The sequence below is a fragment of the Lipotes vexillifer genome, unplaced genomic scaffold (genome assembly GCF_000442215.2).
Source record: "Lipotes vexillifer unplaced genomic scaffold, Lipotes_vexillifer_v1.1 scaffold351, whole genome shotgun sequence".
NCBI classification, from domain to species: Eukaryota; Metazoa; Chordata; class Mammalia; order Artiodactyla; family Lipotidae; genus Lipotes; species Lipotes vexillifer.
In genome coordinates, this window is record NW_006787659.1 from 1,302,802 (window position 1) to 1,317,394 (window position 14,593).

Genomic DNA, 14,593 nt, shown 5'->3' on the forward strand with positions numbered 1-14,593 from the left:
TCCTGCTTTCCTTTAGTTACTTCTGGCCCCATGATTAGTCTATAGATTGATGAGTAAGATTCATGTGGAAACCTAAAGACTGGTATCACTGTTAGAGAACTATAGCTGTTCTCTATATGAAAAACCCCATTACAACCCAGGCAAACCATGTCCCATTTCCCTGCTTATTCCTATGCCACTCAATAAACTCAACTTTGAAGTTTTAAAAAAAATCTTTATTTTAGATAAAATTATTTCCATAATTAAGGATAAAGCAAACACTTCTTTGAGTCCATCATTTCAGGTGACTGTGATTTCCATGAACATTGGCGTTACTGAGTATCATTTGAATATTTGCCTACATGCTTGTGGGAAGCTTCTGCAGCCTTTTCTTGGTAGGAATTCCAGTTTTTCTGAATTCTTCCCTTTCCTTCAGGTATTCCATTTTGCACTCTTCATAAAAGGCTGGATCATTATAGCTATGAGAAAGAAAATGAAAATCTTTTAAAGTGAATCACTTTGTAAGCATATAAGCTTATTTTAACAATAAATTCAGACATCCGGTTCATCAGGCACAATCTTTAGAAGCAGGTTTTTAGTAATGGTCATAAATTCATTGTAAACATTAGGCTACCAAATTAGTTAAAGAAAAAAAAAGACCTAATGGTTCTTTTTTGAATACCACTGTCCCAGGATAGGACAATGGGAAGTCAGGGCACCCATCCTCAGGGACCCATGAGAGCAGACAAGACTGCATCACAATTATGTACACAAAGTACTACGGCAGTTGTGGGCCGAAACATGGGGCAGAGTGGAAAAAGGGGAGCTGTCAGGGGGAGACGTTTGAGTTGCATTTTGAAGGACCAACAGAAACCCACATAGAAAGCACATGTGGAAAATCCCACAGATGAGGAAAAACTCTGATGCACGAAGAAGTACAAGGAGATTATTACCACCATAGATCACGCGCAGGAGAAAGGGCAGGAGATGCTGCAATGGGGAGGGCCAAATCATGGCGGTCCATTCATGCCCCACTGAGAAGTCAAATCTACCCTGAACGGGCACTATTCACAAAGCAACTGTAAGATCAGTTCTGTGCCTTAGACTGGGGGCCCCCAACCCCTGGGCCACGGACTGGTACTGGTCCGCGGCCTGTTAGGAACTGGGCTGCACAGCAGGAGGTGAGCAACGGGCAAGGAGCAAAGCTTCATCTGCCGCTCCCCATCGCTCGCATTACCGCCTGAACCATCCCCTCCCCCCCCCCCCCCGGGCCCCTCAACCCCATCATCCGTGGAAAAATCGTCTTCCACGAAACTGGTTTCACGGTGAGGAAAAGGTTGGGGACAGCTGATCTAGACTGCAAGTTCCATGGGGGGTGGGGAAACAAATCTATCTTATAGTCACAGTTGTAGCCCTAGCACCTAGCATACTGCCCAGCACATAGTAAACACTCAGAGAACACCTGCTGAGTGAATTATTCAAGGAGCATCTGTTACGAGCTGGAAGTAGAGCCTGCACCCAAGTTCTAGCTGATTCAAAGCACGTGCTTTTTTTTTTTTTTTTAAATCAGCACCATAAATTTTGTTATTTCTCTCTTCAATCCCAACCCGCTGGGCATTTTCTCCCTAAAATGCTCCAGTAGAATAGGAATAATTAAATAACCTTTCATTTACTAAAGGGAAAAATCCGTGGAAAAACTCTTCCACGAAACTGGTCCCTCGTGCCAAAAAGGTTGGGACCACTGCCTTAGATGAATCTGACAGCGTGTGGCAGATAGGCTAAAGGTGGGCAGCAAGGGTGTCCAACAAATAAGCTATTACAATAATCCAGACAAGAAATGAGGAGGACCTAAGCCAAAGGAAGCACAGTTCTGATGAAAAGGATGAAGTGGATCTGGGGGAGACTGAGGAGATGAAATCAACAGTTAGGAGACCAGGAAGATTCTAGATCCGAGACAACTATAATTCACAAAGACACGACGCAGGAGTCAAAGGAGCTCAGTTCGGTTTCAGACCGGCAGAGGGAAGTGGAGACATGCCATGACCCATAGGAAGCAGCTGAATTCCACGGGTGCAAACTGAGCTTTCTCAGATTTAAAACGGAGAAGAGAAACTGGGGAACCAGCTTTAAGGAAGAGGTTAAGGAAGAAAAGGTGGAGAAGAAATAGGTAGAGATGCTGAGGAGACAGGAGAGAGCGTAAAGAGGGATGCCAGATGGAAGGGACTTCCAGGGGTTTCCAGAGAGGGGTCAAGTACCAGAGAAAAGATGGAAAAGACACTCACTGGAACCTCCGGGAAGAGCAGTTCCAGTGTCGTGAGGGCAGAAGCCAGACTGCAGTTTACTGAAGGATGAGTGAGAAGAGACGGGGAGAAATAATAGAACACAAAACTGACTCAGGGTGTCACCAGGCGGAGATGAGAGAGGGTAGTGGTTCCACCCATGGAATGTTGACAGTAAGTAAAGCAGAGCCCCCACTCAAGCAAAGACAAAAAAGCAGTATTTCTTAGAGTATGTTGAGACTTGAGGTCAAGTAGAATTCTTCCTAATAGCTCTCATTTCTTTCCCACAAATGTCAGTCACTCCTCTTGGTTTGCTCCCCTCTCTTCTAAGCAGTTACAGCCTCCCCCTGCCCCCCAGGATGGACTGGGACCTGTTATCTTCTCCATCTCTAGGGGGCGAGAGATGGCAAGATATGCCAATGATTAATATCCAGATAACAAAAGCTAACAAATAACAGACAAACTTTTAACAAGAGCTAACGATTACTGAGTACATGGTATCTCCTATGTGCCAGCGCTGGGGTGACGTGTTTCCACGTGAGGAAGAATCACCCCACCTGACAGTGAGGACCCTGCATGGGTTGCAGGGGGAGCTACGCCCTGGGGGACCCAGGAGACACCAGCTCGCTGCCTTCCCCACGGTCCCTGCTCCTGGCTCCAGTGCTGCCCTGTCCCAACTAAGAATAATGAGTCCCTATGATATGATGACTGAAACCGAGGTGTCAAAATCCTTTAATCAATGTACAAAAGGGAATTTAACAAATTCAGTCACACAAATGTGAAAGAGGTTCATCTATTCATTCAACATCTCTTGGGAGCTCTAGGGACCAGAACTCTTACTTCTCCACAGTTAAACACTTAGTGCAGGTCTGGGCTCATAAAAAAGAACAGCTATTAGAATTGTTTATTGACTTGAGCAAAGACATGCGGACTTGGAGTATGTTTCCTTATCTATAAATGTAGAGATTCAGTATTCTAAAAGAGTCTATAAACTCATGTGTACATTATTTGTTATCAAAAAAGAAAACAATTTAAGATTCAGATAATCACCACTTTTTATGTAATTGCCTAAGAAGTATCAAACCATCCTGACATAGATGCTTCACAGGCTAGGGGAGCAGCGTACAGAAGGAAGTAAGCGTTCGCCAAAACTAAGATCTCACAGACAACTACCAACTCCTTACTCACTAAAGCACTGTATCCACAACACTGCCTGTCAATAATGTGGGTGATAACACATGTGGGGAGATGAGCAGAAAGCAGCTGCATTCAAAGACCTCTGCATATTTTTACTTTAAGATTCAAGGAACTAAAACAGAATATCAGTGAACATGATATTTAAGAATTATTTTTCAAAGTAATTTAACTTCAAAAATCTAAATTTACCTTTGTAGCCTTCATTTGATTTATTGCAACTCTCCTAGAAGTTAAATTACATTAGTCCAAAAGATCCCAAGGCTGGCAAAAGTACCTTTTCATTAGAAGAGATAAACATAATATATTCTATTTTCTGTTCATGAAAAGGAATTTATTAAATCATATGAAAAATCATGTATTTTAATCAGATAAAATGCTGACAAACACACAAATCCTGAAAAGACCCTTCATAAATATGTTGTATTGTTTTTCTTAGAAGAATCTTTAACAAATTAAAAGTTTAGACTCAGACAACTATATGACAAATTTGGTGGGGAGAAGTAGAGATTACATGTAATGAGTTAAATAACATACTCTTACCTACTACACACACACACATACACAGGAGCACAAACGCTGAGGTAACTACTCACTAAGCAGTTAGACATTCTTTCAATGCAGAATTTTCTTTGCGGCATTTTACTACCATAAGGATTCCAGAGTCCTTGCAACATTTAGTGAAATCTGAAATTAAAAATTTGGAAGAAAAAAAATGACTTGTAATTACATCACTGTAATTGTTAACAGCTCTAAAATATTCACTCATTTAACATCTATTACCTAGACTGTGCTTGGCTCACAGGACATGCTCCACAAAAGACGTGTACATGGATAAAAGGCAGAATAAAAGTCCTTTACTCTGTAGATTTGAAAGGGGGAGAGGAGACCTCTGAGGTGAAGAGTGAAGGGGCTTCACAGAGGCAGAATGTAGAGAGTAAGTAGAATTTCTAATTCAGACAGACTTCATTGTACTGCATTTTACTACTGTGCAGACACTGCATTTTTTTTTACAAATTGAAGGTTTGTGGCAACATTCCTTCGAGCAAGTCTATCGGCACCATTTTTCCAACAGCATTTGCTCACTTCATGTCTCTGTGTCATATTTTGATAATTCTTGAAATATTTCAAACTTTCAGTATTAATATAATTGTTACGGTGACCTGTGATCTTTGATGTTACTATTGTAACTGCCAACACAGAGAAGATAGCGAGAGAACTGGAATTGGAAGTGGAGCCTGAAGATGGGACTGAATTGCTGCATCTCCTGATAAGACTTGAACAGAGGGGAAGTTGCTTCTTATGGATGAGCAAAGACAGTGGTCTTGAGATGGAATCTACTCCTGGTGAAGATGCTATAAAACTTGCTGAAATGACAACAAAGGACTTAGAATATTACATAAACTTAGTTGATAAGGCAGCGGCAGGGTCTGAGTGGACTAACTCGTTTTGAAAGCAGTTCTACTGTGGGCAAAATGCTATCACACAGCACTGCAGGCTACAGAGCAATCATTCATGAAAGGAAGAGTCCTTCGATGCAACAAACTTCATTGTTGTCTTATTTTAAGAAATTCACCCCAACCTTCAGCAACCCCACCCTGATCAGTCAGCAGCCACCAACATCAAAGCCAGATCCTCCATCAGCAAAAAAAATTACGATTCACTGAAGGCTCAAATGATGGTTAGCATTTTTTAGCAATAAACTATTGTTTAGTTAAGGCATGTACATTCTTTTTTTGGACATAAGGCTATTGCACACTTTAATATAGTGTGAGCATAACTTTTAAATGCACCAGGAGACCAAAGAATTCATGTGACTCGCTCTATTGTGATATTTACTGTATTGTAGTGGTCTGAAACCAAACCTGCAGCATCTCCAAGGTCTCCCCACAGAGAAAGAGAGTATATTCTATGGATGAACAATAAGGTTCTACTGTATAACACAGAGAACTATATTCAAAATCCGGTGATAAACCATAATGGCAAAGAATATAAAAAAAAGAACGTATATATATGTATAACTGAATCACTTTGCTGTACAGCAGAAGTTAACACAACATTGTAAATCAACTATACTTCAATTAAAAAAAAAAGAGTATATTCTAGATGAATAGGAAGAGCAACAGGGGAGTTGTGTCCAGACACGGGTCTCTGGGGGCCAGTTTCTGTGTGTCTTCTGATGGCATCAAGCTACTCTCTCTTTCACACAACCTGCCATGGTCCTCCACTTCTGAAAATAGGGCTCCCATCCCATTCCTGAGTCAACTCTGAAATGCCCCAGAAAATCCAAACGGCTTTCTATCACATTTCCATTCTGGTAGTTTCCCTTTTAAATTGTACTGGCCCCTTGGCCTCCTGCCTTCTCAAGACCACCAACCCAGAAAACCCAGGTGCCAGAGGCCAGCCACAGTGGGGCCCCCTGCTTCTCTACTGGGTCTGCTTTGGGTCAGACCAGGTCCCTCCTCAGGACAGTGCGCGGGGTTCCCCTGCTTGGGCAGCCACTCTCCTGAACTCTTCTGGTCTTTCTCCTATCCACTGGGGGCTCTAGTCCCAGCCCCAGCCGCCTCCAGTCTGTAACCAACCATGTCCATGTCAGACCTTAAAATATGACATCATCCTCACAGAGAAGCTGGAGAATAGCCTTTATTAACTCTTTTAGTACAAAATTATCAGGATTCCCCTCTTTTCTTGAGCTCTGTATTACCCTTTCAGCTACTAAGAAATAAAATTTATAATCATCTTAAAGCAAGCAGGTAATTTCAGGAGTCTCCATGAAGACACAAAATGTGTAACAAAAGTGAAATTTTAAACCACAAGCAAACTGAAAATGATTGAGATTTGTAAATGCACAAGAAACTCCTTCGAGGGGCTGTGCCAGACCAAGAGGCCTATGGCACAGACGTCCAAGTCCACTGCACAGTCTGCAGGATGAGGGGCGATGGGAGCGAGGACAGCTGATGTGGGAGAGGACCTGACTTCAAACGGTGTGCGTGTCTGGTCACACACAGTGGGGCAGGGATGCTCCAGCTCAGAGCATGGGCTCCTTCAGCTTGCTGTTCACCCGTCTCAGAACTGCCACTGTTTACTGAGTCCTGAACCGAATCAGGCATCTTTTTCACTCAACTACAAATGTTCTTGTCGTCTCTTCACTGATGAGCTGGGCACGTGGGCCAAATCAGAGCAAGGGGACTTCCTGTGTCCTTTGATGAGGATCCCCTATGACTCAAAAAGGTAGAGCAGACTTACAATCAGCTCGTTCTCATCAAAGGTCCTGAATGGGGGGCCACAAGATTATTGAAAAGTCCACTAACTTCCACTCTGGAAAGCCATTAGCATCCCTACATGTGAACTGCTCTTCATACAGCCTGATGTTAAGACCTGCCTTTCTAGAGGCAAGGGTTATGATCCTAAATAAGAATTAAGACAGGAGCAACCCTCAAAGGGAATGTGAACATAAAGTTAATCCAGAAGTGACTAAATGTTAGACGGTGGTGACAAACCGTGGGCTGACTCTTTGCAGCCTCACCATCACTCAGAGACCTGGATCAACCAGCGCACTCAAATATCATCTACAGAAAGGTCATGAGCATCATGAACTTTACCTCATGAACATATGCTAGTTGACCAAACCCCAGTCCCTTGCAGGAAAACATGAATACAAGGGCTATTACCAAAAGTACACTTTCTGAATTTAACATACCCAATACTTTTACACTTGACAAATTCACAACAGAAGGCTTAGGCATTGAATTATGTTAAGATTTGTTTTCCCTAATATGACTAAAAATGTCCTCAAGTAGGGACCTGACTCCAGATAGCATTTATGTGTTCTGATTACAATAAAGGCACAGTCTCTGTATTTTCACACTTGTCCAAATCTCTTCAGGAGTAACTGTGACTGGCCTGAAGCCTCAAGCTGTTTGTAAGGTTTCTGTCACTTGTTTAGCAACAAGATTTTAATGAGGATCCTTCTTTCAAACCACATTAGCAAACATTCATATATCAGTGATGTTGCCAGATCCCTAGGATGGTATTCTGAAATAAGCCCAATTTAAATCTCTTCTGTCTCTCAATATTAAGTGTTAAAGAGCTTGTATACCTGTATATAAATAAATTATTCACCATTAAAGACTATGAAAATGAACTTTCATTCACTTACGTATATCTTAAGGCAATGCAAATAAATATCAATAAACAGTGAGATGATTAAAAGTTATTCCAAACTTTAAAGAAATGTGCTTAAAGATAGCACTCAAGACTTTTTTCTTCAAAATATCAAGAACATGAAATTCTATCCTTCTGTAAACACTCATTTCTCTGAAAGAAACCACTTAATAAATAAACTATGGGTAAAAATATTCTGTGGGCATGATAAAATTTGGATCAAGTGAAGCTAGGGAAAACAGAAAGACATAAAGTCTTCTCCTATTAGTCTAGGATAATGGGCAAAATAATCATACTGTGATTGAAAACAAGAAGTCCATAAAATTTCCAGTTTATATAAGAAAAAACTTGGGGAACCTCCATATAAAAGCAGTAAGAGAAAGAAATGGTTTGGAATTCATTGCTTTTCACACATTTAATTTATGGAACTTCTGAATGTATTTTAATATTTAAATAATCACCAATAATAAGGTTTCCTGATTAAGCCAAGGATGAAGGACAAGGCTGTGCGTGGGAGCAGAAACACCTTCCACACGTTTCATTTAGTCAGTTTCAAGCAACGTATTATTTTGCAAATGCAGTCATACAGGTAGAACTAAAGCATTCAATGAGAAATGAAAATTTAAAAACATACAATATTAAAAGAAGTAATTCCAATGTTTCATATCTCTGACCAGAACCACTCCTTTTATGATTCCACTAACTTATATTTTCTAAAAAATCCTGAACTTACGAATTTTTACACAACCATCTTTAGACATAGCACTTACTTCTAACTTTCTAGTACTTTTATTTCCTCAATCAGTAAAGTACTTATAGAGTACCTATTTTGTTTCCAGCATTACAAAAAGCAGAGCTCTATTCGGGTACCAACATAATTTAGAATTTTAACATATAAGCTCTGTGTAATATTTCCATGACTACACCACCATCTTGATGGTTTCACTTTTAAATCTGGAACTTCAATTTAATCTAAAGGAAAGACATTTAGGAGGTCTTGCTTATTAAAGAAACGTAGTAGGCAGATTTTTAAATCACCCTAAATTCAAAACATATAATCAACTCTACAACTGGAAATCTTACGCATAAAACGGCTTCCTTATAGTGAGCTAGATAATAAAAACAGAGATGTACTTGATACAATGTATAAATGATCTGTTGACCAGTTACTGAATCAGAAGAGGTTTTTAAATGATACAATTTGGGGACAGTCTAGGTAGGTGTCAACTTTTCTTAAGATTTCACTTCAGACAAAGGTGTCTGTGAGTTTTAGATTTATAATAGAAATTGAAATCTAAAGCTAATCTTCCCAGGAGAAGCTATCTTCTAAGTGAAGGTCTGTGTGCAGAGCCTCCTCAAGCTGTGGGGGCAGAGGGCCCTGGGTGCTGAGCTCACCAGTGTCTCGTGCAGGGGTGAAGACCTGAACCAAGGCATGTGTCCTCTCTCTCCTAATGGCTGCTCAGAGAGGGCAGCCATGGCCACAGGCCACAAAGCACATTTTCTATATAATCAACAGTATTTCATGAAGTTCATGGGAAACAGTTTGTAAACAGCTCTGACTTTATGAATACATTTGTTTATAAAATTTAGTAATGAAACTGTAAGAGCTCTTCACAACCTTTGAGTCCATGATACCAGTAGTATGGCTTCTGGAAAGAATTCAATCCAATCCAACCTACAAAAAAGCCAAATATTATAAATAATTCTAGACTGGGTGAGAAGCTACTTAGGACAAGCTCAATTTAGTTGCAAAAAGTGTATTAGTGAGTATCTGCCAGCAAACACTGTAACAACAACAAAATTCCATAGACAATTTTTCAAGAGATCCATAAAAGTAACCCTTCAATGGAAAACATAACACGCAGAAGCCACCTCATCTTTTATGAGACACATTCACTGAAACACTGGTTTCTTCACTGCACTCACACATCAAAATGTTTCTGTTTCCAAAGGTAAATCAAAAATACTGGGGCTTCCCTGGTGGCGCAGCAGTTGATAGTCCGCCTGCCGATGCAGGGGACACGGGTTCGTGCCCCGGTTCGGGAAGATCCCACATGCCGCGGAGCGGCTGGGCCCATGAGCCTGTGCTCCGCAACGGGAGAGGCCACAACAGTGAGAGGCCCACGTACCGCAAAAAAAAAAAAAAAAAAAATACTGCAGATGGGAAATCACCAAATCATGCCATCACCTTAATGTTTAAGAAGAGATCCAACTGCAAATATTTATTTTTTTCTTTTTTTCTTTTATATTGGAATATAGTTGATTTACAATGTTGTGTTAGTTTCAGGTGTACAGCAAAGTGAATCAGTTATACATATACATGTATTCATTCCTTTTCAGATTCTTTTCCCATACAGGTTATTACAGAGTACTGAGTAGAGTTCCCTGTGCTATACAGTAGCTATACAGGTCCTTGTTGGTTACCTACCTTAAATATAGTAGTGTATATATGTTAATCCCAAATCATTTATTTATTTCTTAAATTATCTGAGTAGAATGAAAAAGAAAAAAGTCACTTACATTCCTGCCTCATAATAGTAACAACAACAATAATAGCTAACATTGTACTTATTACATCCCAGGCACTATCCAATGAGTTAATTCAGGCTTTCACAGTTATTAACTGATTCAATAAATTAAAATTTTAAATTTTTTCAAATATTCTTTCAGTACTTATCCCATAGGCTCATAAAATATCAGTCATTCATTCATTCAACAAACATTTTCCAAGTACTTACTACACGCCCAGCACTATGCTAGGTTCTGTGGTTTCCACGCTGAACAAGACAGAGGGAACCAACAGTCCCTGAGGAAGATAGACAATTAAAAAGTGCTACCGGGGGCTTCCCTGGTGGCGCAGTGCTTGAGAGTCCGCCTGCCGATGCAGGGGACACGGGTTCGTGCCCTGGTCCGGGAAGATCCCACATGCCGCGGAGCAGCTGGGCCCGTGAGCCATGGCCGCTGAGCCTGCGCGTCCGGAGCCTGTGCTCCGCAATGGGAGAGGCCACAACAGTGAGAGGCCCGCGTACCGCAAAATAAAAAAAAAAACTGCTACCGGGCGAGTGTGGTACCCACTCAGACAGGGGAAGGCAGGGAGGGTGCTATGGAAGCACAGAATTGGGACTCCAAACCCATCCAAGAGGGGCTTACCATCCTTGTAAGCTATGATCTACACTGAGCTGGTGGATGGGAGGTAGAGGACAGGCATGTACCACTATGACCAGCAGGCAGTGCTCAATGTTTAGGCTTTGTCCTGAGGGGAATGGAAATCCTTAGAAGGGTTTTACACAGTGAAATGGCACCATCAGATTTTCTTCTGCAGAGAGCTAGAAGAGCTGGCAGGGAGGCAGGAGTGGGAATAACAGGGAAACTGGTTAAGATGTGAGTACAATAATCCGAGCAAGAGATGGCAAGGGGGTAAAAGGCAGAGGAGTAGAAGCATCAGTTCAGGGGGTAACAGATAAGGAGTCAGGGATAATGCCTACACCAGAGGTCCACAACCCCCGGGCCGTGCCTGTTAGAAGCCCGGCCTCACAGCAGGAGGTGAGCAGCGGGTGAGCAGCGGGCTGGCGAGCGAAGCTTCATCTGCTGCTCCCCATTGCTCGCATCACCGCCTGAACCATCACATCCCCACCCCCACCCCCCCACTGCCCCCCAGCCCATGGAAAAATTGTCTTCCACGAAACCGGTCCCTGGTGCCAAAAAAGGTTGGGGACCACTGGCCTGCACTTCTCACTGGGAGCAGACGGCGCAGTCTGATGACTCAAAAACACCACCAGAAAAGAAACACATATGACATTGTTCTGTTTTGGCTGCAGCCCCTGGAGGGAGATGGGGAACAGACGAGGATGAGTTTCAGACACAAACAGCTGGGGGACCTTTGAAATATCCAAGTAGACGCTCCAGAAAGCACTCAGCTCTACGGGGCTGAGGCAAGTTGGAAGATACTGTTTTGACAGTAGTAACTTATTAAAAATAATGAAAAGTAAAGAGGCCCTGGGTAACAACTGGGCTGCCAATATTTAAGGGTCCAGCAGAGAAAGAGAGGTCCTTCTGTCTGGCAGACAGAAGGACCTCGGGGCATCACAGAAGGCTAGGGAACCAAGACACTGACCCTCTGTATAGAGATCAGGGTCCACTGGACCCAATTTTAATTTCTGAGTTTCTTTCATGAGTAGCTCTAACCAATATTGTAAAGATATTTCATGATTTTCATTTTTTCTTAGAGGCCTTCCAAAAAATCACAGAAAACATATTTTGCAATACAATAAAACTCATTTCTATCTTGCAATTATCATATAGGTTCATTGCATCCTTGTATACGGCTAAGACACAATATAGACTCTCAATGATCTTAATGAAACATTTTACTATATTATCCTAGAACTTATTTCATCATGACTCAGCAATTATTCCCAACTATGCTAAAAAAGGCTAAAATAATATGAAAACAAAATGATGGAATCACCTAGAAAAATGATGCCACGGTGAAATAAACCTTCATTATTTTATCAGTTTTCTTATTGTACTGCTTGATGTATTACATCATCACTCATGAATACATAAAAGTAGTCTTTTGGTTTTTGCTTTCCTTGAACACAGTTGAGATTTGAGGGTTCTTTTCACTTTCTGATTATGTTAGATAGAATAGCCCCCCAAAATGTCCAAATCCTAATCCCTGGAACCGGTGAATATGTTAGGTTACATGGCAAAGGGGAATTAAGGTTACTAAGCAGCTGACCTTCAAATAAGGAGATTATCCTGGATTATCTGGGTGGGGCCCAAGTAATCACAAGGGTCCTGGAAAGTTGAAGAGGGAAGCACAGATGAAGAGAAAGAGACGTGATGATGGAGGCAGGGTCAGAGGGAGGTTATCCTGCTGGCTGTAACGATGGAAAAAGAGGAACACCAGTCAAAAAACTGGGTGCCCTGTAACAGACAATGTTGGTGTCCCCACAAAATCCATGTGTTGAAACCCCACTGCACCCCCACTACCCTGCCACATGTTGATATTAGGAGGTGGGGCCTTTGGGAGGTAGTTAGGATGAGATATGGTCAGGAGGGTGGTGTCCTCATAAATGGGGATAATGTCCTGATAAGAGTCAAGGAAGAGAGCTGGCTTGCTCTCTGCTCTCCACCATGTGAGGACACAAAGGTCTGCAGCCTGGAAGAGGAACCCAACTGTGCTGGCACTCTACTCTAGGACTTCCAGCCTCTAAAGCTGTGAGAAATGAAGTTTTGTTGTTCATGAGTCCTCCATTTGTTATTTTTGTTAGAGCAGCTCTGCTAAGACAGGCTCTAGAAACTGAAAAAGGCAAAGAAATGGACGTTCCCATAGAGACTCCAAAAGGGAATGCAGCTCTGCCAACATCTTTTTTTAAAAAAATATATTTTATTTATTTATTTATTCATTTAATTTTACTTTCTTTTTTTTTTTGTTTTTTTGGCTGCATCAGGTCTTAGCTGCAGCGTGCGGGCTCTTTGTCATGGCACTCGGGCTTCTCTCTAGTTGTGGCGTGCGGATTTTCTCTTCTCTAGTTGTGGTACACAGGCACCAGGGCGCGTGAGCTCTGTAGTTTGCAGCACATGGGCTCTCTAGTTGAGGCGCATGAGCTCAGTAGTTGTGTGGCGCAGGCTTAGTTGCACCGCGGCACGTGGGATCTTAGTTCCCCGACTAGGGATTGAACCTGTGTCCCCTGCAATGGAAGGTGGATTCTTTCACCACTGGACAACCAGGGAAGTCCCTCTGCCAACATCTTGATGTTAACCCAGGAAGACCTGTGTCAGACTTCTGAACTACAGACGGTAATGTAACAAATCTGTGTTGTTTTAGGTTACTGAATGTTTATAATTTGTTATAGCAGTGACAGTAAACTAATACACTGCCTATAGTAGAAGAAAGAAAACTGACAAAAAGATGATTCCCACGTATTAGATGAATCAGAAGATGAATGTGAAGAACTGAAAGCAGCACTCCAGACTCTGATGATGGTGGTGAAATGGATCTATAAACACAACCACAGGCTAGTACCTTCAGATGACAGCATCGCAGGTGAACTTTCTCAAAATCAGGACCTGATGAGTAAATAACATACTTTGAAGGACAAAAAGGAAATATGGCATACTCACCCTATCAGTCATTTGACAAGAGGGACGTCTCATGCACGTGGCGTCCTGTAACAAGAGCCTGTACATCCCACGTGCTAGGGACACACGGCAGTGTTCTCCCTCATCTTTTATGCTGAAGTGTATGTGACCCAAATGCCTAAGGATGGCTTAGGAACAAAGATGACTAGAAGGAAATAGTATTTATGGGATGTATAAGTCAAAAAACTAAAAAAAATTGAAATTATGGAGCAAAAAGCGTGACTATCCCCTAGTCAAAAAAAAATTAGTAGCCAAAAAATCAAGGTTTTCAAAAACGTCGTATTTTATGGATGCAAGTATAAGAACAAGGATTGCTGGTGCAGGGGGACTGACTGGAGATGTGTTGGAATCTGGAGCAATATTGACAAGACAGGTGTGTTCCAGGTCCACAATGAATTAGTTAGTTTCATTCAAATACACTGTATATAAAACTTCGAGTTTTATGAATATGAATTTCAAGTATTAAACTTTCATAACAGGGAAACAGAATAAAAATTGGGACTTGCTATGTTTAATTATTATTAAAATTTCGAAGGTCACTCTCCCTTTGTTCTTCTGTAAATTTTTTTGAATATGATTTTTAAATATAAAAATAAATAAAGGTATCCACAAATGACTATCTTTTCTGGGACAGTTTGGGTTAAAGAAGGCATGGTCGGGCTTCCCTGGTGGCGCAGTGGTTGAGCACGGGTTCATGCCCCAGTCCGGGAGGATCCCACATGCCGCGGAGTGGCTGGGCCCGTGAGCCATGGCCGCTGAGCCTGCGCGTCCGGAGCCTATGCTCTGCAACGGGAGAGGCCACAACAGTGAGAGGCCCGCGTACCGCAAAA

General features: G+C 41.8%; 1 protein-coding gene across 1 annotated transcript in view; it reads right to left on the reverse strand.

Annotated features, from left to right (window-relative positions):
- Positions 1-204: 204 nt before the first annotated feature.
- LOC103070118 (COX assembly mitochondrial protein homolog) overlaps positions 205-14,593 on the reverse strand; it is a 75,828-nt gene continuing 61,439 nt past the window's right edge. The window contains exons 3-4 of the mRNA XM_007460463.1: positions 4,049-4,139; positions 205-458 (exon numbers count right to left, since the gene is read on the reverse strand). Coding sequence (XP_007460525.1) covers positions 338-458; positions 4,049-4,139 — 212 coding nt within the window. The 3' untranslated portion in view covers positions 205-337. The remainder of the gene's footprint in view (positions 459-4,048; positions 4,140-14,593) is intronic.